Consider the following 23,578-nt stretch of genomic DNA (forward strand, 5'->3'; position numbering starts at 1 on the left):
TTAAGAATAAATTTAAACAAGTAAAAGATCTGTACAATGAAAACTACAACACTCTGATGAAAGAAATAGAAGACACAAATGAAAAGATATCCTGTGTTCATGGATCACAAAAAATAATATTGTTAAAATGTTCATACTCCCCAAAGTCATCTACAGATTCAATATAATCCCTATCAAAATTCCAATGGATTTTTCACAGAAAAAAAAAAATCCTAAAATTTGTATGGAATGAAAAAAGACCCTGAATATTGAATATTCAAAGCAATCCTGAAAAAACAAAAACAAAGCTAGAAATATCACCTTTCCTGATTTCAAACTATAGCACAAAGCTACAGTAGTCAAAACAGTATGGTACTGGCAAAAAAAAAGACACAAGGACCAATTAAATAGAATTAAAAGCCCCAAAATAAACCCATGCATACACAGTTAACTAATATTTGACAAAGAGTCAAGAACACTCAATGGGGAAAGGATAGTCTCTTTAATAAATGGTGCTGGAAAAGTGGATAATCACATGCAGAAGAATAAAATTAGACCTTAGCTTACACTACTCATTAAAATTAACTCAAAATGGGTTAAAGATTTAAACATAAGCCTTAAAACCATAAAACCCCTAGAAAACAGAGGAGAAAAGCTCCTTAACGTTGGTCTTGGCAATGACTTTTTGGATATGATACCAAAAAGCATAAGTAACAAAAGCAAAAATAAATAAGTAGCACCACAGCACATTAAAAAGCTTTTTCATAGCAAAAGAAACAATCAACAAATGAAAAGGTGACCAATAAAATAAATTATTTGCAAATCATGAATCTGATGAGTTAATATTCAAAATATATAAAAACTCATACAACTCAATAGCAAGAAAAAAAATTCTGATTAAAAAATGGGCAGAGGACCTGAATAGACATTTTTCTAAAGAAGACATACAAATGGCCAACAGGTATATGAAAACATGTTTCACATCACTAGTCATGAGAAAAATAAATGATGATTATCTCAAAACCACACTGAAATCTCACACCTGTTAGAATGGCTATCATCAAAAAGACAACACATAACTGTTGATGAGGATGTAGAAAAAAGGGAACCTTTGTGCACTGTTGGTGAATGTAAACTGGCATAGGAAAACAGTATAAAGTATCCTCAAAAAGATTAAAAACAGAACCACCATATGATCTAGCAATCCCACTTCTAGGTATATATCCAAAGGAAATGAAAACAGGATCCCAAAGAGATCTCTGCCGCCCATGTTCATTGCAACATTATTCATAATAAACAAGATTTGGAAGTAAGTGTCTGTCTGCAGATGAACAGATAGTGGTATACAGCACAACAGAGTATTATTCAGCCATGATATAGAAGGAAATGTTGCCATTTGGGATAATGTAAATTGACCTTGAGGGCGATATGCTAAGTGAAATAAGTCAGACAGAGAAAGACAAAGACTGTGTGATCTCACATGTGGAAAGTGAACAAGTCAAACTCATAAAAAGAGAGTAGAAGAGTAGTGGCCAGGGGCTAGGGATTGGGGAAAATGGGGAGATACTGATGATTGGGTACAAACTTCCAGATATAAAGTAAATAATTTCTGATGATCTAATATACAGCATGGTGTGTACAGTTAATAATAATATATTATGCACTTGAAAGTTTCTACACCACAAAAAAATTTAATAGTAATAATGTGAAAGGATGGAAGTGTTAGCTAATACCATGGTGTTAATCATTTTGTCATATGTAAGTATATCAAATCAACATGTTGTACTTTAAACTTACACAGTATTACATATAAGTTATATCCCAAGAAAGCAAAAAAAAATTTTTTACAAAGAAACCAAAGTCAAATTGTCAAACTAAAAAACTCCTTAGTAGAGTTTGGAGAAACATGGCAGAGTGAGAGACATCCCCAGATCTCTCCCCTTGAAACAACAATAAGCTGAACATCTAAGACTCAACAAACAACACCCAAGATGCACACCAGCATATCTGAGCGTGAGATCTGTGCATAAGAGCTACCACACATCAGAACCCTGGGTGCTGGGCGGTGGACTGAGAGAAATAAAGAAGCTGCCTCTCGCAGCTGCCAGAGCTCTCTGTAGGAGGAGGGGGAGGAGAGAAGGAGCAGTGAGTGCTGTGAGCTACACGCAGCCAGCAGCAGGGGCCAGTCACAGGGCAGAATGCAGAATGCACAGAAGCCGGACAGCAGAGAAACAACAGTTGATTTTTATCTGCTGTGGTTGCTAAACTGAGGTTGAGCTGCAGTCCCCAGCCCCAACCAAGAAGGGCCCTTCCCCCATGTCCTCAGAGACCAACCATCCAAGGAAATCTGAGCAAACGCTACCAAAACTGTCACTAACACTGACAGGGACTGAGACTGAGAGTGGTGAGCGCAATTAAACATCTATAAGAAAAAAAAAGGCATTATTAAGACATGATAAAGGGAATCATGCACCAAGAATATATGACACTTATTAATATCTATGCTCCCAATCAGGGATCCCTGAACTTTGTAAAGCAATTACTAACAGAACTAAAGGGAGAAACAGACCAAAACACTATCTTAGTGAGGAACCTAAATACCCCATTGTCTGATATGGACAGATCATCCAAATGGAAAATCAGGAAATCATATCCTTAAATGACATATTAGACCAACTGGACATAACTGACATTTACGAAGCCTTCTATTCCAAAATAGCTGCTTATACATTTTTCTCTAGTGCACATGGAACATTCTCAAGGATTGACTACATACTGGGATGCAGAGATAGACTCAACAAATATAAGAGGGTTGAAATCATACCAACCATATTCTCTGATCATAATGCTTTGAAAGTAGAGATCAACTGCAAAAAGAAATCAGGAAGAACCACAAATACAAGAAGATTAAACAACATGCTACTGAAGAATAACTGGGTCAGAGAAAAATCAAAAGAGAGATCAAGAGATACATAGAAACAAATGATGATAGTACAGCATATCAAATCTTTTAGGACACGGCAAAAGCAGTCATAAGAGGAAAGTTCATATCATTACAGGCCTATCTCCAAAAACAAGAACGAGCCCAAATAAACAACCTAACGCTTCATCTTTAAAAACTAGAAAAGGAAGAACAAATGAAGCTTAAAGTCAGCAGAAAGAAAGAAATAAGCAAAATTAAAGCAGAAATAAATGAAATTGAAAAAAAAAAAGAAAAAATAAATGTAACGAAGAGCTGATTCCTTGAGAAGGTTAATAAAATTGACAAATCCTTGGCTAGACTCACTAAAGAAAAAAGAGAAAGGACACAAAATAAACAAAATCAGGGATGAAAGGGGAAATTATGACAGACGTCACAGAAATACAAAGGATCATACAAGAATACTATGAAAAAATATGTAACACCAAATTTAATAACCTAGAAGAGATGGAACAGTACTTAGAAAAATACAGCCTCCATAAACTGAATCAAGAAGATCTGGAATATCTAAATAGATCGATCAGCAGTATGGAAATTGAAACAATCATCAAAAACCTACCAATATGTAAAAGACCAGGACCAGATGGCCTCACCCGTGAATTCTACCAAACATTCAAAGAAGATTTAATACTCTCCTCAATCTCTTCCAAAAAATCGCAGAGGAGGCAATACTTCTTAACTGATTTTATGAGGCCAATATTACCCTGATTACCAAAACCCGGTAAAGACAACACACAAAAAGAAAATTACAGACCAATATCTCTCATGAACGCAGATGCTAAAATCCTAAATAAGATACTAGTGAACAGAATACAGCAACATATTAAAAAGGTTATACACCAAGATCAAGTGGGCATCATCCCAGGGGCACAGGGATGGTTCTAAACATACGCAAATCAATTAATGTGATACACCACATAAACAAATTAAAAAATAATCATATGATCCTATCAGAACATGCAGAAAAAGCCTTCGACAAGATACAGCATCCATTTATGATCAAAACACTTAACAAAATTGGTATAGAAGGAAAGTACCTTAACAGAATAAAGGCCATATATGACAAGCCCTCAGCCAACATTATACTTAATGGTGAAAAACTAAAAACCTTCCCTCTAAGATCAGGAACAAGGCAAGGCTATCCACTATCACCACTGTTATTCAATATAACATTGGAGGTCCTAGCGAGTGCAATCAGGCAAAAGAAAGATATAAAAGGCATCCAAATAGGAAACGAAGAAGTCGAACTGTCACTATTTGTGGATGACATGATTCTCTATATAGAAAACTCTAAAGACTCCACAAGAACACTACTAGAAAAAATAAGCAAATACAGTAAAGTTTCTGGATACAATATCAATGCTCAAAAATCCATAGCGTTCTTATACAGTAACAATGATGTTACTGTATAAGAAAAAGAAGTAGAAAAATTAATTCCTTTTGCAATTGCAACAAAAAGAATAAAATACCTAGGAATAAATCTAATGAAACATGTGAAGGATCTATATAATGAAAGCTATAAGACCCTATTAAAAGAAATTGAAGAAGATACAAAGAAATGGAAAGATATTCCGTGTTCTGGGACTGTGAGAATCAACATAAGTACAATGACCATATTACCCAAAGCATTATACACATTTAATGTAATCCTCAACAAAATCCCATCAGCATTTTTTTAAAGAAATGGAACAAAAAATCATCAGATTTGTATGGAAGCACAAAAGATCCTGAATTGCCAAAGCCATCATGAGGAAAAAAAAAAAAAAACAGGGCTAGAGGCATCACTCTGCCCGACTTCAAATTGTACTACAAAGCGACAGAAATCAAAATAGTATTGGCAGAACAACAGACACATGGACAAGTGGAACAGAATCGAGAGTCCAAAAGTAAACCCATATCTTTACGGGCAAATAATTTTTGACAGAAATGCCAAAAATATACAGTGGAGAAAGGAAAGCCTCTTCAGTAAACTGAAAAGCCACCTGCAAAAGAATGAAACTAGACTGTTGTCTATTACCACATGCCAAAATTAACTCAAAATGGAATAAGGACCTGAATATAAGACCTAAAACAATAAATTGTATAGAAGAGAACATAAGAATTAAATTGAAAGACCTTAGACTTAAAGAGGATTTTATGAATTTGACCTCAAAGGCAAGGGAAGTAAATGCAAAAATAAATGAATGGGACTACATCAGACTAAAAAGCTTCTGCTCAGCAAAAGATACCGTCAACAAGGTAAAGAGACAACCATCCAAATGGGAAAATATATTTGCAAGCAATGCCTCTGATAGGGGCCTAATATCCAAAACATACAAAAAAAATTCATACAACTCAGTAACACCAAAAAAAAAAAAACCTTAAAAACAAACAAAAAACACCAAGTGATCCAATCAAAAAATGGGCAGAGGACCTGAACAGACACTTCTCCCTAGAGGACATACAAATATACGAAAGGATGCTCACAATCGCTAGCTATTAGGGAAATGCAAATCAAAACCACAATGAGATACCATCTTACACCTGTTAGAATAGCTGTTATCAACAGGAGAAGTAATAACAAATGTTGGAGAGGATGAAGAGAAAAAGGAACCCTCATACACTGCTAGTGGACTGCAAGCAAATTGGTAATAGCCACTATGGAAAACAGTATAGGAGTTTCTCAAAAAACTAAGAATTGTTCTATTGTATGATCCAGCAATCCCTCCGCTGGGTATTTACCCCAAAGACTTGAAAACCCATATCTGAAAAGATATTTCCACACTGTCATAGCAGCATTATTCATAATAGCCAGGACATGGAAGCAACCTAAGTGTCCTACAATAGATGATTGGCTAAAGAAGCTGTGGTACATATATGCAATGGAATGTTACTCAGCCATAAGAAGAGATGCAATATTGCCATTTGCAACAACGTGGATGGACCTCGAGATAATCATGCTAAGCGAAGTAAGCCAGACAGAAAAAGTTGAAAATCACATATCACTTATATGTGTGATATATTCCTAAAAGCAACAAATGAACAGGACAAACAGAGACTCATGAATATGGACAATGGACTAGTGGTTACCAAAGGGTAGGGGGGAGGTTAACAGGGCAAAAGAGAAAAAAAGGAATAAAGAGAAAAAAAAAAGAAAAAATTATAAAAAATGTATAAAACTCTTTACAGTAACTTTCTAGGAAATATAAAACAAATAAAATAAAATGAAGGTTTCATCTTCACCAACAAAAAATAAAAAAAATTAAAAAAAAAAAAACAGCGGTTACCCCAGGGTAATGACTTGGAAAGGTACAGGAGTCTAATGGGTGTTATGATAATCTATTTCTTGACCTATTACTTCTGCTCATTACACAAGTGAGTTCATTTTGAAAGTTAACTGAGTGTGAGCGGAAAAAACTAGATACGGACAAGCTGCTAGATAGGGAGGGACATGTGGTCAAAGAAAGGTATATCTCAGTACAGCAAAGCTTTCAGCTGAGAGCGAAAAAGCAGTAAAGTGAGATATGTTCAATACCTAAGAGTACAGAGTATACCTGAAAGAGAAAGATTCCAAAGGAAGTGTGAAGAAAAAGGATGAAATCTGAGGAAAAGGAATTATCCTTGAAGATGAGGCAGATGTCATATATTCTAAGAGTAAAATACAGAAGAAATAAGGAACTGTAGATTCAATTTACTAAAACCACAAATATTCTCAAGAACCATGTAAATCAGGCATTGTTCTAGAGGCTGGAGATACAGCAGTAAACCAAATAAAACATTCTCTCTGTTAACATTCTAGTGAAATAGAATTATAAGAATTTACCAGAAATTTTTACTTTAGATTATGGCCCAGTCTATACAAATCCCCACTGAAAAAAGATAATTATGTAGAGTCATTTGAAGACTCACATCCCATCTATTTATTAAGATATACTAGTTTTCTTTTTTTAATGAGGTTAAACATATATAGGATAATGTGGTACAATGCACTAATTTTAAGAGTACAACCTGATACATTTTTATACAATTATATATGTGTACCTACCATGCAGATCAAAAAACAGAATATTTTTCGTACTCCATAAGGTTCCCTCATGTCCCTTCCTGGTAAATATGTCTTCAAGGGTAATCACTGTTCTGGTTTCTATCACAAGTTTTACAAGTTTTCAAACTTTATATAAATGGAACCATATAGAATGTACTCTTTTATTTCCAGCTCCCTTACTCCACATTTTTGTGAGATTTATCCATGTTGCTTTGGGTAGCAGTAATCTGCTATATTTTATTACATGCAATAATATAATTTATCCCTTTTTCTGATAATCTTCATTGTGTTCTAATGCTGGGCTATTTTGCCATATATTCTTCATTTTATCATTGATCAAAACAGACCATCAAAAAAGCTTGGTTATCAACTACAAGGGGTCATACTATTACATATTCACTGATCTAGGTACAAATGAAAAGATTGCTTATGCTAAGAAATGTTCATTGTTATTCTTATGTATAATGAAAATTATGTAATGAATTTCTGCTCTGGTTTGCTTTACCTATAACAATGAAATTCAAAATTGAAGCCCAACTTTAATCTCTCTGAATGAATACATTTCTGCATAACCATATTTTAACTCTTTCCTGGTTTTAATATTCCAACAATATTTCTTCTGAACATATGTTTTATCTATATAGAATTTTCCAATTTACTATATGGATTACTACAATCCTCTTTAAACTATGCTGTAGAATAAAGCAAGGAACAACTACATTATTTAAAATTTACCTGGGACTCAGTCATTTCCTCTTCTTTCTGGGGATGAACAGGGCCTGAAAAAGCAGAGCTGAGAAGAGAATAAAACCATTACACTAGGCTTGCTTTGTGGTTTCAGAAACATGCACCCAGAAGGTAAAGGTAACCCTGTAGCAAAAAGATACTTGGATCCATCAGAAAGGCCAAGAATATTCATATCACAGCGCTGCTAGTAAGTACAAAGATAACTGGTATGGTCAAGTGGACCTTAGGCATAAGGTGATAGGAAAAGGGGAATGCATATGTGGGAAATGCCCTATGAATTTATCAATAGCTCTGTATCAGAATACACAGTTCACATGGAGCTAGCTTCATGAAAGCACATAACCAAGAAAATTATAAAACTGACAAAAACCTAAGTAAGGCATTTTAGTTTATTGAAACATTTAAAGAGAAATATTTAAGTACCAACTAAATGGGAATTTAACCAAAATGTCAACTAAATGGGAATTTAAACAAAAGGCTGACATAATTATATTTTGAGGAAGAAGTATGAAGTTTGTGTGTGAGAGTAATATGTATCAGAGATATTGGTGGTGGTAAGTTAAATCCTTATTTTCCATAGTAAAAAAATAAAAATTCAAATCTGAAAAATGTCGAATAATAGGATAAACGTGATTTAGAAAAATGGCATAAATACAAGAAGTCATATTTAAGATTTGAAAGTGGTTCTCTCTGGGAACAGAAGTAAGGGACGGGGAGAAAAGGAACAAGGTATAGTTTTACTTATTATTACAAGTCTAGTAGCACTATTCCCCCTCCCCTGCCGCCAAATACAAATTTAATCAAGAAAACACACATCATTCCAATAGATTCAAGCAATATCACAGTGTATAAAAAACATAGATGTCCTCCCCTGCACCCATTCACAGCCCCTTTCCCAGGTTTAATTTGATTGAAGAAAATTTATGTTATTTTATCGTCCGCTCTCTTTTTTCTTTGATTGTTTTTGGCTTGTTTTAAATGATTTCTGTCACTCATTTGGGTTTTTTTTTGTTTTTTTTTTTCCTAAAGGATCTTTTAAAAGAAACTTTAGGCCAGATGAATTATAGTGGGAAAGAACAATGAGTGACCTGTAACAAAGAGATTTGCCTTCTAGTTCTCTCTGCCACTAATAAGCACTGTGATCCTGGGAATCCCACTTTCTTAGAACTATTATAACCGACTTTTAAGAGGAGAGCAGAATATGATGATATCTCAATAGCTCCCCTGGCATCAGCACTGTGAAGTTCTGTAAAGAAAATCTGATACCTTAAGGCAGGAGAACCAGCATATTTCTAAAGGCCAGATGCAGCAGATGTTACTGCCTAAAAACAGCCATTGACTCCACCTTATTCCTTGAAAACTAAAACCTAAATTTATCACCGTGGCAACATACATTCTTCCAAGGATGAATTAAAATTGATATAGGTCTATGAGGGTATTCTATTTTCCTTTGCCAATTACTCACTTTCCTAGCGTCTCTTCACAACTAAGAGTTACCATGTGACATAGTATGAAAAATTTTGTTTTCTAGTTTAAAAAAGGTGTTTGAGCTATCCAACTACAGAAGAAAGATTCAGATGATTCCTAAGATCTATTTGCATTAAAAGTCCTCTATTGGTGGGGGGTGGACACTCTTTTACAAAATTATTTAGGTTAACTTTCTTTCTCCTCCATCACCTTCAGTGAGGTTGTCTTACATTTGTAGTACAGTTAAATGCATTTCTCATACTGTGCATTCCATTTTGGTTCCACCTCCATCTTCACTGATATCTACAAGATTGCTAGGAATTTGATTGGATTGTATCAAATCTATACGTCAAACTGATGAGAAATAAAAACAAGTCTTCCAATCCATGAACATAGTGTATTTTTAATTTTTAATTTCATTAGTTTTTTTCCTTCTATTTTCAGCATACAGTGCCTGCACATATTTTGTAAAATTTATTTTTAAGTATTTAATTTGGGGGGCATGGCATTTTAAATTTTACTTCAAATTCCAATTGTTCATTGCTGGAATATAAAAACAATTTATAGTTCTAGGTGCTTTTTTGTAAATTCTTTGGGGTTTTCTACTTAATCATGTTGTCTAGAAACAGACTTATTTTATTCCTAATTTGAATATCTTTTATGACCCTCTCTTGCTTTATTGCACTGGCTAATACTTCCAATATGATGGCGAATAATGGTGGTGACAGGACAACCTTGCCTTGTTCCCAGTCTTAGGGATAAAGCAGTCAGTATCTCACCATTAACTACAATGTAAGCTCTAAGTTTTCTTTTTTTTTTTTTTTAAGATGCCTTTTAGTATAGGATGTTCCCTTCTATTCCTCATTTGGTGAGAATTATTTTTTTATGAATAAATGTTAAATTTTGTAAAGTGATTTTTCTGTATCTATTGAGACAATATTATTCTTGTCTTTTATCATGGTATACTACAGTAACTGATTTTCAAACAGTGAATTTGAAATTCATCTTACATTCCCAAGATGAACCCTTTAGGTCATGCTATGTTATCCTTTTTGTGTATTGCTAGATTCAATTTTTCAATTCAGTGTTGAGGATTTGTGTGTCTAAGTCCACAAGAAATATTGGTCTGTAGTTTTCTTTTCTTATAATGTCTTTGTCTGGTTTTGGTGTCAGGGTAAGCCTGGCCTCATAAAATGACTCAAAGTGTTCCTCCTTTTCAGGAAGAGTTTAGGTGGAATTTCTATAATTTCTTCATTCGATGTTTGCTATTTCAACTGTGAAATTATCTGGGCATGGAGTTTCCTTTTGAGAAGATTTTTTTAAAATTGAGATGTAATTGACATATAGCATTATATTAGTTTCAGATATACAACAAAATGATTCAATATTTGTATATATTGAGAAGTAATCTAGTTAACATCCAATACCCTAGTTATGAAATTTTTTTCTCGAAAATATACTCTTAGCAACTTTCAAATATGTACTACAGTGTTAACTATAGTCATCATGCTGTGCATGACATCTCCATGACCTACTCATTTTAAAATGGGCAGTTTGTACCTTTTCACCCTCTTCATCCATTTCTCTCACGGTCCCCCCCACCCCCCACCCCCCACCCTAATCACCAATCTGTTCTCTGTATCTATGAACTTGGTGTTTTTGTGAAGTATTTTTGCTTGTTTTTTCTTGGTTTTTTGATTCCACGTGTAAGTGAGATCATACAGTATTTGTCTGTTTCTGTCTGACTTACTTTACATAGTATAATGCCCTCAAGGTCCCACCATGTTGTAGCAAATGGCAAAATTTCATCTCTTTTTTATAGCTGAATAATATCCCATGTGTACATAGACCACATTTTTAATCCACTCATCCATCAATGGACACTAAGCTGTTTCCATATCTTAGCTATTGTAAATAATGCTGCAGTGAACACGGGGATACAGATATCTTTTGGGGTTACTGTTTTCATTTCTTTTGAATAAACAGAAATAGAATTGCTGCATCATATAATAGTTCTATTTTTAATTTGTGCCCTGTTTATCATAGTGGCTGTATGAATTTACATTCCCGCCAGCAGTACACAAGGGTTCTTTTTCCTCCACATCCTCACCAATCCTTGTAAATTATTGTCTTTTTGATAATGGCCATTCTAACAGGTATGAGGTGATACTGTAGTTCTGATTTGCATTTCCCCGATTAGTGATGATCAGCACCTTTTCACGTACCTGTTGACAATGTGTTGTGTCTTCTTTGGAAAAATATCTATTCAGATCTTCTGCCCATTTTTAAATTGGATTATTTGTTTTGCTATTTGGTTCTATGAATCCTTTATATATTTTGAATATTAACTCCTTATCAGATTTATGATTTGCAAATATTTTCTCCCATTTAGTTGGTTGCCTGTTCATTTTGTTGATGGCTTTCTTTGCTATGTTGAAGCTTTTTAGTTTGATATAATCCCACTTGCTTATTTTATTTTGTTGCTTTTTCTTTTAGTATCATAGGTTTTTAACCAAAAATTTAAATTTACTGATATACAACTATTTAGGTTATTTTTTACTGAGTAAACTTTGGTAGTTTGTGTCTTTCAAAAAAATTTGTCCACCTAAGTTGGAGAATTCATGGACATGGAGTTGTTTGTAGTATCCCTTTATTATCCTTTCAAGATCTGTGGGGTCACTGTGATGCCCTATCTTTCAATTCTAATACTGGCAATTTGTGTCTTGTCTCTTTCTTTTATGGTCAGTCTGTCTAGAGGCTTAAAAATTTTATTGATCTTTGCTGATATTATTGATGCAGAACCTATTTACTAACAGTCATAATTGAGCTACTCCTTCCCCACTACCAGGGGCAGTACTTTTTCTTCCAGTTCCCTTTCCTAAACTGTATAGGTTTCCAAATGTGCCCTAGGCAACAGTTTTTGTTGCTCTTTATTATGTCAATTAAAGTCTCCTTCTGTAAGAAATTAGGTCTGGGATGCTGTTCCCTTTCCCCAGCCAGCACCACAAGGAAAGATATCTCAGGATTCTCCCATCTTCCTTATTTATGATCTCCTGATGAGATTATTGTAAGAAAATCCTACAAAAGATTAAAAACTCCCCAAATTTACAACTTCTTCAGTGGTTCCACACTCTTCCTGGCCCACTTTCAACATTTAACAATTTGTTTAAAAAGTTTCGCTATATCTTCTTGCTGGCTTGGCTTATATGGTGTCTGGAAGTGTCTATCCCAGATGAGTCCTGTTTCTCCCAGAAGGCATCTATATTTCCTAACATTTCAGGTTACTTGGTTGCCCTGTGACCTAAATTCTCTGATATGTTCAAAAAAAGTTATTAATTTGCAGTTCGTCTAGTTTTTTTTCCTTGTTATAAGGATGGAAGCAGAGCTCTTTCTAGCTCTCCATGTCCCTGAGCAGAAACCCAAAGTCCCTCCATTACAATAAACGTTTGAGAAGGGCCATGCTTGGAAAGCATGCAGCAAACATCTGTTTATTTTGGTATGGGGCTCGAAAATACCTCCCACATGAAATTATGATTAAGATGGTATCTTAAAGTTAATTAGCTATGTTGGAGTGGGGGTGGGGTGGGGAAGTATTATTTATACGCAAAGTAGTAACAACTGGCAAGGCCTCGCTTCTGGGGGTGGGGAGAAAAAGAATATAGTATACTGAAGGAATTCAAAGTTAAACAGACTAATTGGGGAAAACTTAAGAAATAAATTCTCAGATTACATGTTCTAGTCATACCAAATGTTCTTTTTCTCCCCCTTTGCAAAGAACTTACTGAAGTATATCCATTTGTTTGTTTCTAAACTACTATGTATAATACCCTACTGAAATGAGCTCTGATACAGTTAAATATACATAACAATTTTGGTACTACATCATCATCATCATCATTGCCATCATCATTATCTCTGCCTACTTGAATCTAAATTGTGCCAAAACCCCACAAATCACTGAGAGCCCTACCTCTGTCTGCATTTCCCAAAGGAATTCTTTAGATAAACTGAGCTAATTTACACACTGTAGATATGGCTTCATGGTGGATACTGAATATTTTCTTCCCACCACTACTCCAACTCTTCTTTAGTCTTTTCTTCACTATCTCCATGTGTCCCTGGATTCCAGGACCTACCACCTCATTTGGCAACACGTTTAAATTACAGGGGTAGGAGAGGGTGGTACCATTTATAACTACGTGCCTTTCTTAAAAAACACACAGCATCAGCCACTACATATCATTTTCCCCTACCTGGAAACCACCTCCTGATTTCGCTTGACCAATGCCTTCTTGTCCTTAAAGAAGGCTAATTAGGAAATATGTTAACCTTAATTGGGATATCTCTCTATCTGGATCTACCATACTCCTATATCCCATGAGCGTACCCAATTTGTGACATTTATCATTCTGCAATAGAATTTGTTCATTTGTCTGTCTCCCTAGGACTATGAACCACTTATGGCAAGGACTGCTTATGTGGCTTCTTCATGGCCTACAACGGTAACCTGAATATAAAGGGTACAGCAGAGGTTTAGTCAAAAAATTTAAAATAACTATGATTAATATGTTGAGGGCACTAATGGAAAAATTAGGAGACTAAATGGGTAATATAATCAGAGAAATAGAAACTATAAGAAAAAATCAAGAGAAATGCTAGCAATAAAAAAATGCATTAACAGAAATGAAGAATGCCCTCGATGGGCTCATTGGTAGAGTCAACATGGTTGAGGAAACAATCAGTGAACTTGGAGATAGATCAACAGTAACCAAACTGAAATGCAAAAAGAAAAAAGAATAAAAAGCAAAACAGAAGAGAATATCTAAAGTAGGGGACAATATGAGAAGATATAACATATCTGTAACTGAAATACCAAAAGGAGAACAAAGCGAGACCAGAAGAAATATTTTAAGTAATAATGGCTATGAATCTTCCAAATTAATGACAGACATCAGATCACACATCCAGGATGCTCAGAGAACACCAAGCAGAATAAATATCAAAAAAACCACATGTAGGATATCATACTCAAACTGAAGGAAACCAAAAAAAGAGAAAAATAACACCTTATCTATGAGCAAAAAGGATAATTACAGCAAAATTCTCATCAGAAACCATATAAACAAGACAAGAATGGAGTGGAAAATTTAAAATGTTTAAAAAAAAAAAAAAACCCAAAAACACATCAACCTAAAATTCTCCACCCAGGGAAAATTATTCTTCAAAAGTGAAAGAAAAATCAACTTTTTCAAATTAACATAAACTGAGGGAATTTGTCACCAGTAGACTTACCTGTAAGAAATGTTAAAAGTGAATAAAAATAATATAGGTTGGAAACTTGAATCTTTATAAAGAAAGGTAGAGCATCAAAGGAAGAATAATGAAGGTAAAATAAAATCTGGTTCTTATTCTTAGTTGATCTAAAAGATAAATATTTAAAGCAATAATCGTAACAATGTATTGGAGATTACAGCACATGGGTAAGTGAAATAAATGAAAGCTATGTTGCAAGGGATGGGAAGGAGGAATTGGGAATATTCTGTTAAAAAGTTCCTGTACTATATATGAAGCAGTATAGCATTTTTTGAATGTAAGCTCAGATTAATTAAAAATATATATTGTAAACTCTAAAGCAAGCAACACTAAAAAAATTTTTAAGTATAAATGATATAGTAAAACAAGAGACAAAATGAAATTATATAAAATGCTCAATGAAAACCAGAGAAGTCAAAAAAAGGAGAGAATGAGAAATGAAGAGCAAAGGAACAAATAGAAAAGTTATGATGAAGATGGTTGATATTAATCTAATTATAGGTATACTTCAAAGACATTGAGAGTTCAGTTCCAGACCACCGCAATAACATATTACAATAAAGTGAGTCATAAATGTTTTTGCTGGGTCTTGCCTTCAATTTGTTAAAAACACAGCATCTGTGAAGTGCATTAAAGCGATGTGCAACAAAAGGAGGTATGCATTAACTGCAAATGGTCTAAACACACCAATGAAACAGAGATTGTCAGAGATGAGAAAAACACCAAGACCCAACTATATGTGTTTACGACACACGAAATATAAACTCTCAGATAGGTTAAAAGTAAGGATGGGAGTGACATAAGTGAAAATGGAAAAAGAGGGAACTCCAGTGGTCCATCTCTTCCCAGAATCTGAAAAATCTGGTAAAACCTGTTAAAATCACCATTACAGAAACTCTGGAAGACAACAGTCAAAGGTTACAATAATAAAGTGAATGCTTAACCAGGAGAGATGACTTAAACACAGTAGGAGATCTGTGTGGCATCTTAACTAACCTATTCACGATTCACAAAAGCAACAAAAATTCTAAGGTACCAGGAATAATTCAAACAAAAGCTATGCAAGAGCCTAATCAAGAAACTTCAGTCAATTTACTGAAGGTCGTAAAAGTGGTCCTAAATAAGTATCATGGTTAAAAATAGTAAAGTCAGTATGGTAATGATGTCAGTTTTTCCCAATAATACCTATAAAATTAATATAATTCCAATCACAATTCCCCAAAGGTTTTTCATTCAACGTGTCAAGCCAATCTTCAAACTTATTTAAAACGAAAGATGAAAAAAGTGAGAGGAGAAAAAAAGACATGAATAGTAAGCTACAATTTATCTAAGAGGAGTGGAGTGAACATACACACAAAAACATATTTGCTTATATAAAAAAAGGAATATAACCTCCCAAAACTAAAAAAATTTAAAAAGTTACTAATAGAAGTAGAGAAGGAACAAGGTGATAGAGATACAATAGAATAAAAACAAGACTTCTCTATGTTTTATGTATTTGTTTTATATATACTTTAATATACTTTGTGTTATATAGTTGACTTTGCAACCATCTAAATGTTTTACATAATTATAAAACAAAATAAAAATAATGTGAAAACAAAAGCTATACCTAAAAATCAAAATCAAAATAAAACAAATGAACCTAATCACACATCATCATGTTTGTGGCATAACCACACAGAGAAATTAGTTCTTGTTACTTTAAAGCACAATAATTAGACTGCAATTTCCTAGAAGGATATATCCTAAAGACAAATAGATCTATAAAAAATGGAAAATTATTTGACCAGGAATATTGTAAATATTGATAATATTACTCTGAAACTATCTTATTTACATATCTAGAAGAGATGTGTTAAAATACTCAGAGCTATCTTGGAGAGAGAGCCAAAGATGGGAATATTTGAGCTTCAAAAAGAAACTGTGGGGTAGCTCCATAGTGTAGTGGTTAGTACATCTGCTTTACACGCAGAAGGTCCTAGGTTCGCACCCCAGGTGGAGCCACAGACCATACCCCGGGTACACCAGGTCCCCCGAGTGCGCCAGGGGTGCCAGGCCCCGGGGTGTGCCAGGCCCTGAGTGCACAGCACAAGCTTGTGGGAAGAGACGCCCTGCCTTCAGAGATCCAGTTCGTAAGGGGAAAACGGCAACATCCACAGTTCAGGGGTGGAAGTGTGTGTGTGTGGGAGGGGTGGCGGGATTAAAGGGGAAAAATAAATAAATAAAAATAAAAGGATTTATTTTAGGATTAAAAAAAAGAAACTAACTGCAATGGTTTGAAACATCAAAATCAAATGTGTTAAGTCTGTGCATATATAAGAGTATTAATAATAATGATAACAACCCATTGGGAGATGCTAGGGAACCAATTCAAAAGCCTAAAAACCTAAAGGAAAGAATCAATTTATCCTGCCTTTCCTGTACGAACTGTACCTCAAGGTAACCACAGTTGATAAAGTAAATTTTTTCTTTAGAAAAACCCCCAGATAGTAAATGAAGAAGGAATGCTAGAATTCAAATATCACCATTTTGTAACTGTTACTGAAATATAGCTAATAGTTACCTATGTTTTCTAAAACCAGGATGATGGTAAAAAGAGGAATTGTTCTATTTTAAAAACGTTTGACAACTAAAGGGAAAAATATCTTTCTCTCTCTTCACCTTACTTCCTCTAGTATTTCAACCAAACGATCTTTCAACCCCACCAGGAATTTCCATTCCTTTATTCTACCAATTTTTTACTGTCCCTCACCTTCCTAATCTCACTTTTCTACTACCTGGCCTAAAATTCAGTCAATTAATATAATTAATTCTTGTCAACTTAGACTCCCTTGTCTCTCTCTCACATTATTCCTACTTACTTCATGAAACCAACACTTTGGTTAAATCCAACTCTCTCCCTATCCTGTCTGTGGCTATGACTATGAAGATGAACACTACAAGAGAAAAATTTTAAAACCATGTGGAATAGGCTTACTTTATAGTCATGAATACCAACATCAAGTGAGTCTTCAGTGATGCCTGGAAATTACATTTCTCTACTCTAGTCTCTATTACATTCTCCTAAGTGATTATTTTATTCTTTTCCTCTGTCCTCAAATCCTTAACATTTGCTCTTGCTACTTAAGGACATGCCTACAGTATTTCTCCTCTTTCTCTCCTGCGTCATCGTTTCTCTACTGAATCATTTCAATCAGTATGTAAACAAAGTTATTACATACCTCTTAACTCCATCTACCACTCCATTTCGCTCTTTCCATTTACAAAAAAACTTAAGAGTTTTGTCCATACTGGTATCTCCTATTTTTCTTCTCCAGTTCTCTCTGGCCCCATACTCCAGTGAAACTGCTCTTCAGAGTCACCAGACTTCCATGTTGCTAAATTCAATATTCCTTTCTCAGTCATTTTACTTGACCTATCAACAGCATCTGACATGGTTCTCATTAAAACACATTCTTCCCTTGGAATGTGTACTCATCTAGTTTCCTTCTGGAACCATTCTAGCTTGCTCCTTTCAGTCTCTTGTGCTGATTCCTCTTGATTTTCCAGACTTTGTAATGTTGGAGTGACCCAGAGATAAGCCCTCTACTTCTACCTTTTTCTATCTATCCTACCCTCTAAGTGACTTCAGTCTTTTGGCCTTATATACATCATCTATATACAGATAATTCCAAAATGTCTGCCTCCAGATATCTTACTACCAAGTTATTATCTCCACTTGAATGTCTAATGGGTATCTCACACTTCACATAATATATTCTAAACTGAAATCTCACTATCTCCCTAAGTCCAAAGTCAGTTTTTCCTTCTTTCTTTTCCTTTTCAGTTAATGATAACTCTATCTTCAAGTTCCTCAGATGAAAAAATATTATGTTATTTTGTCACAATTACACTCTACATAGCTTTGTCAACAAGCAAATTACGACAGCTCTACTTTTAAAGTATATCCAGTACATGACTATTTCTCATCATTTTTACCACTCTGATTCACAACATCTTTTCCCTAGATTATCGCAATAGTTTCCTAATTGGTCTCTCTGCTTCTGCCCTTGTCCCCACTCCCTTCCCCCAGTCTTCTCCCTGTAGTCCTCTCATCAAAGTTGCCAAAGCAATCATCTTATATTATATGCAGATATCACTCCCATTCTCCAAACTCTCCAATAGCTTCCTATCTTATTCAGAGTAAAAGCCAAGATCATTAATATGGCCATAAGGCCCAGTCTGATCTACCCTCCTTTCCTCCAGTTACCATCCTTCTCTCCTCTCTTCTGTTTGCTCTATTTTAGCCACGCCAGCCTCTTCATTGTGACTGGCGGGGCCTTTATAACTGTTGTTCCCTCTGCCAGGAATAACCTTCTCTCAATTATGTAACTAGCTCATTTACTTCCTTCATATCCCTGTTATTACCTTTTCAGGATACCTTCCTTAGCTATCCCATCTAAAACTCCTACTCTTACTACTCCTAATTCTATTTATCTTCTTGCTTTATTTTTTCTCAGTATTTTACACTATTTAATGTATATTTAACTCACCTCATTTACTATCTGGCCCACCACAATGTAAGTACCATGATAGCGGGGAATTTGTCTCTTTTGCTCAACTCTATATCCCAAGCATCTAGACTGTTCCTGACACACAGATTGCATTCAGTAAATGGTGAGTGAATGAATGAATCATTAATATATTAAGAACTCTGGAAAAGAAATTTGAAAATAGAGTGATGCTTTAGAAAAATACGTTAGAAAACACATAATTTACAAAACGATTTTAAAATGCTTGACTTCATCGCTTCTCAGCTTTTTGGCTAAGATCAAGTGTAAAATGCTTGACTTCAGTAGTAATCAAACAACTGCAAATTGAAGAAATTATTTTACGTCTAGGGGAGTTAATAAAGATTACTAATGTTAATGATATCCATTGCTATCAAGAGTATGAATACAGGCAATCTTATAGTATGCGAATAATACTGTAGGTTATTGGAAACTTACAGGAAAATAATTGGATAGATTTAGGGAGCCATTAATAAGTGCATACATTTTGATCCAAAGGAGCCTGCCCCACCCCCACAACCCCAAAAATTAGGAAAGTGCACTATGACAAGTTGCTGCTAAACACCATTTTTACTACTGTGGTCCCGAGTAATGGCAAGAAGTTGAAAATCCAGTTAATTACCCATCGACAGGGATAAATGCATTAAATTGTATACTATGAAAAATTTTAAAATGATGACACAGATTTGTAATTAAATGGAAAGATTTTGTTTCTTAAATGACACTGGTAGGTTACAGACGGTATAATGTGACAGCAATTTTAAAGCTATTATGCACATATACAATAATATATAAACTCATGTATACGTATGTATTCACAGAGGGAGGATGAAAAAATGGTAAGTTAATTTTGACAATGGCTGATAGAATTATGAATAATTCTTGTTTTTGTTTTTTTAGATGTTTTGCGATTGGGGCGGGGAGCAGGGGGCAAGAATAATTAAGTTAGTATGCACACAAAACAACATTGCGAATACACGAAGATAAAATCTAAAATAAATACTAAATAAAGTGTTTGATTACTGACGTCTCGTATAAAAACATTTTCTATCATAACCGAAGAAATGAAGCACTGTTTCAGTCTCATAAATCACACACACAATCGTACTCTACCTTCCATTCGCTGAGTTTCTCAGTCACGATCCCACCAGTCACGCACGCTCGCACGCACGTTCATACTGAAATATAAGAAAAGCAAAGCCATAAAATCTGCTTATATACACAACCCCACGGCCACACTCAGTCACAATTATCTGGTAAACACCGTAACATTACGCCACACTCTCAGTCTTTCACACGCCACTCCCACGGCCTCAGGGAACCACTCGCACCGGCTCAGCCTTGCCCAGCATCCTCCTCCAACAACGCCGGCTGGCGTCCGCAGGCCCCTACTCACACCCATCACAAAGAGTCCCGGACTCGGACCTCGCGGCTTCCCGAGGACTCACCACCGAGCCCGCGGACACAGGCCCCACACATCGACGCCCCTAAGTGGCACAGCGGGTGCGAGCTGAGGCGGGGGTCCGCCGCCTGTGGCTGAGCTCCGCACGAACCCTGGGCCGTTAGGCGCAGGACAACACTTCCCAGAGGCCCCCGCGGCTCACCCCGGCGGGACTGGCCTTCCTGTTTGCGAGTAGTGGGACTAGCCAGCCGCGGCGTCCCAGGGCGCTCAGATCTGCGGGGGAGGCTCAGGTGAAGGTTTTACGGAAGCGGCTTCCCTTGAGCCCGGCACTCGGAGTCTGGGAATGGAGCTTGGGGATGAGAAGAATCCGAAAAGGTCTGCAGCTTTCCTGCACCGGACTACATTTCCCAGAGGCCTTCGCAGCCTGAGTCTATTTCTGCAAAAGTCACTTTCTCGATACAGTTGGCTGGAACTTCGGAATCCTGGGGTTATAGTGCCTGGTCCATGAAGGAAACACCGCTCAGTCGGTTTGGTTCCGTCGGGTTAGGGCTCCACCCGGGGCTGGACTACAGCGGGATGAAACTGAGGCGGGGTAGGGGCGGGGAATCAAGCCCGTTGACGGGACGAGACCAGCCAGCCTGAGCTTCGAGCTGGTGGCGGCAGTCAGGAAAGGGAGGAGTTACTTTGTGTGATCGTATGTGGGAAATTTTGGGGTAGGGAGTCTATGAGGTCCAATGACTTTTGAGGTCGTGCGAATTTACGACCATTTGTGCGACCATGGTCGCGTCGTATGTCCTTGTGACCGTTTGATTTTGATCCTGCACTTTTGTCAGAGACAGTGTGTGTGCTTGTGTCAATTCTTGTTTCTGATTTTCTGACTGCTTCTGTTACAATATGGAAACTTCTGAGGTTAAGTCAATAAACCAGTCACTAAAATATTAAATGGGAGAAATTATAGAGATTTGTGAGTCTGTATTAATAAAACACCCATGCTTTTTTACACTGTTATATGGACAAAGGCGATACAGGAAATTTGGAAAGACATTGTTGAGGACGGCAAGAACATTGAGCCATCAAATGAAAATTCGTGTCAAGAATCCATAGCCTCAGCCAGACGAATGAGGGGCATAAGTGGGATACTAGAGAAGTAATCAAGAACAAAAATCTAAGAATCTAGCAAACCTGACTATATGTCACTCCTGCCTTAAAGACCTGATTCTGTTTTCAGCATTTCATATGGGTTCCACTCTGACTTCAGAATAATCAAAAAACAATTGACAATGAAAGTTGAAGACTCAATGGAATAATTTTTCATTAGACACTAAAATGGAGAAAATATCTATGAAAACAGTAAGCCATACTTTTATGCTATGATATGTTGGCAAAGAGGACAAAATGCTGGAGACTACAGCATGCTAAATATTGGAAACATGTAGTCCTTGAAAGTATCAGAGAGGCTTCTGGCTCATAAGCTTACCATGCAACTATTCGAAACCCAAAGGACTATATCATCTCTAGGATGCAGTAGCAAATAGTCTTCTTTTCACTAGACGATAACGGGCACTGTTTCAGTATGAATCTATGTCTGGGAAGGGACAGGGGACCCCCGTCAAACACTATGTAGAGAGACACATGTCCTCTAAATAAGTTTTGCTTATTTGTCTCATGTGTCTTTACCAACAGTAATTTTTTTTCTGTCTACTATAAGAATTGCTTTTTGCTAATTGTTTGGTTAAAAAAAGGGAAAAGAACAGAGTTGGCTGTTTTATGTCCTTCCAGCTTCCTGATCTCGATTTTTTTTACCGGTGGATTTGTTTATTTCTCCTTTTATTTCTGTTAAGCTTTGCTTTATATATTTTGAAACTCTCTTATTAGATGACACACATTTAGTGTTCTGATAGTTTCCTGTACTTGACAAGAAATTTTGAAATTTACCCTTTATAATATTGCTCTTTTTCTTGGTCTATTTTGATATTATAGCTTCATCATCCTTTTGGCTAGTGTATGGTTTACCTCTTTCTACCCTTTTACTTTTAACCTTTCTGTTTTATTTTTTTTAAGTGTCTCTTATCAAACAGCATCACTTTAAAAATGACAATCTTACTCTTTAATCTGATATATTTTGTAAATTTACATTTAATATATTTGGATTTTGGTGTACCACCTTAGAATTTCTTTTCTTTTTGGAATAGCTTTTTAAAACATTTAACTATTTATTTTGAAGTAATTCTAGATTTGTGTACAATTTTAAGAAATCTCATGTACCCCTTATCCATTTTCCCCCAATGGTAACATCTTGCAAAACTACAGATAATATCACAACCTGGATATTAACATTGATACAGTCACAATTTAGAATATTTCCATCATCACAAGGATTCTTTATGTTGTTCTTTTATAGCCACACACACTTCCCTCCTCACCCCACTCCCCAAAACACTCTATAAGGCCTGGAAACCCTAATCTGTTCTCCATTTCTGTAATTTTACTTTTCAAGAATATTATGCAAATAGAATCATGCAGTTTATAATTTTGGTATTGGCTTTTTCACTCAGCCAAATTCCCTGACGGTTCATACATGTTGTTATATGTATAAATAATTCATTCCTTTTTATTCCATGTTGTTATATGTATAAATAATTCATTCCTTTTTATTCCATGCCACAGTATGTTTAGTCAGTCACTCATTGAAGAACACATAGGTGGTTTCTAACTTTTAGCTGTTACAACTAAAACAGCTATATACATTCATGTAGTTTTTTGTGTGTGTGTGTGAACATAAATTTTAATTTCTTTTGGGTAAACACCTAGGAGAATTTTAGAAGGAATTTGTCAATTTATACCCCACAAAAAATCTATCTGGAATTTTTACTGAGGTTGTGTTGAGTATATAAATCAATTTGGGGAGAACTGACATCTTTTATTATTTTAAATATTTATTTTCCAATTAGAGTTGGCATTGAATATTATATTTGTTTCAGGTGGACAACATAGCGATTAGACATTTATATAACTTACAAAATGAGCACCTGATAAGCTAATACCCATCTGACACCATACATAGATGTTACAATATTATTTACTATATTCTTTATGCTATACTTTACAAACCT

The 23,578-nt window shown here is 35.5% G+C and overlaps 1 protein-coding gene across 1 annotated transcript in view; it reads right to left on the reverse strand.

Annotated features, from left to right (window-relative positions):
• LOC105304089 (zinc finger protein 569) overlaps nucleotides 1–20,521 on the reverse strand; it is a 40,692-nt gene extending 20,171 nt beyond the window's left edge. The window contains 2 exon segments of the mRNA XM_011378027.2: nucleotides 7,719–7,776; nucleotides 20,462–20,521. Of these exon segments, the coding sequence (XP_011376329.2) occupies nucleotides 7,719–7,733 (15 nt within the window). The 5' untranslated portion in view covers nucleotides 7,734–7,776; nucleotides 20,462–20,521.
• Nucleotides 20,522–23,578: the final 3,057 nt, after the last annotated feature.

This window comes from Pteropus vampyrus, unplaced genomic scaffold (assembly GCF_000151845.1).
Source record: "Pteropus vampyrus isolate Shadow unplaced genomic scaffold, Pvam_2.0 Scaffold328, whole genome shotgun sequence".
Classification (NCBI taxonomy): domain Eukaryota; kingdom Metazoa; phylum Chordata; class Mammalia; order Chiroptera; family Pteropodidae; genus Pteropus; species Pteropus vampyrus.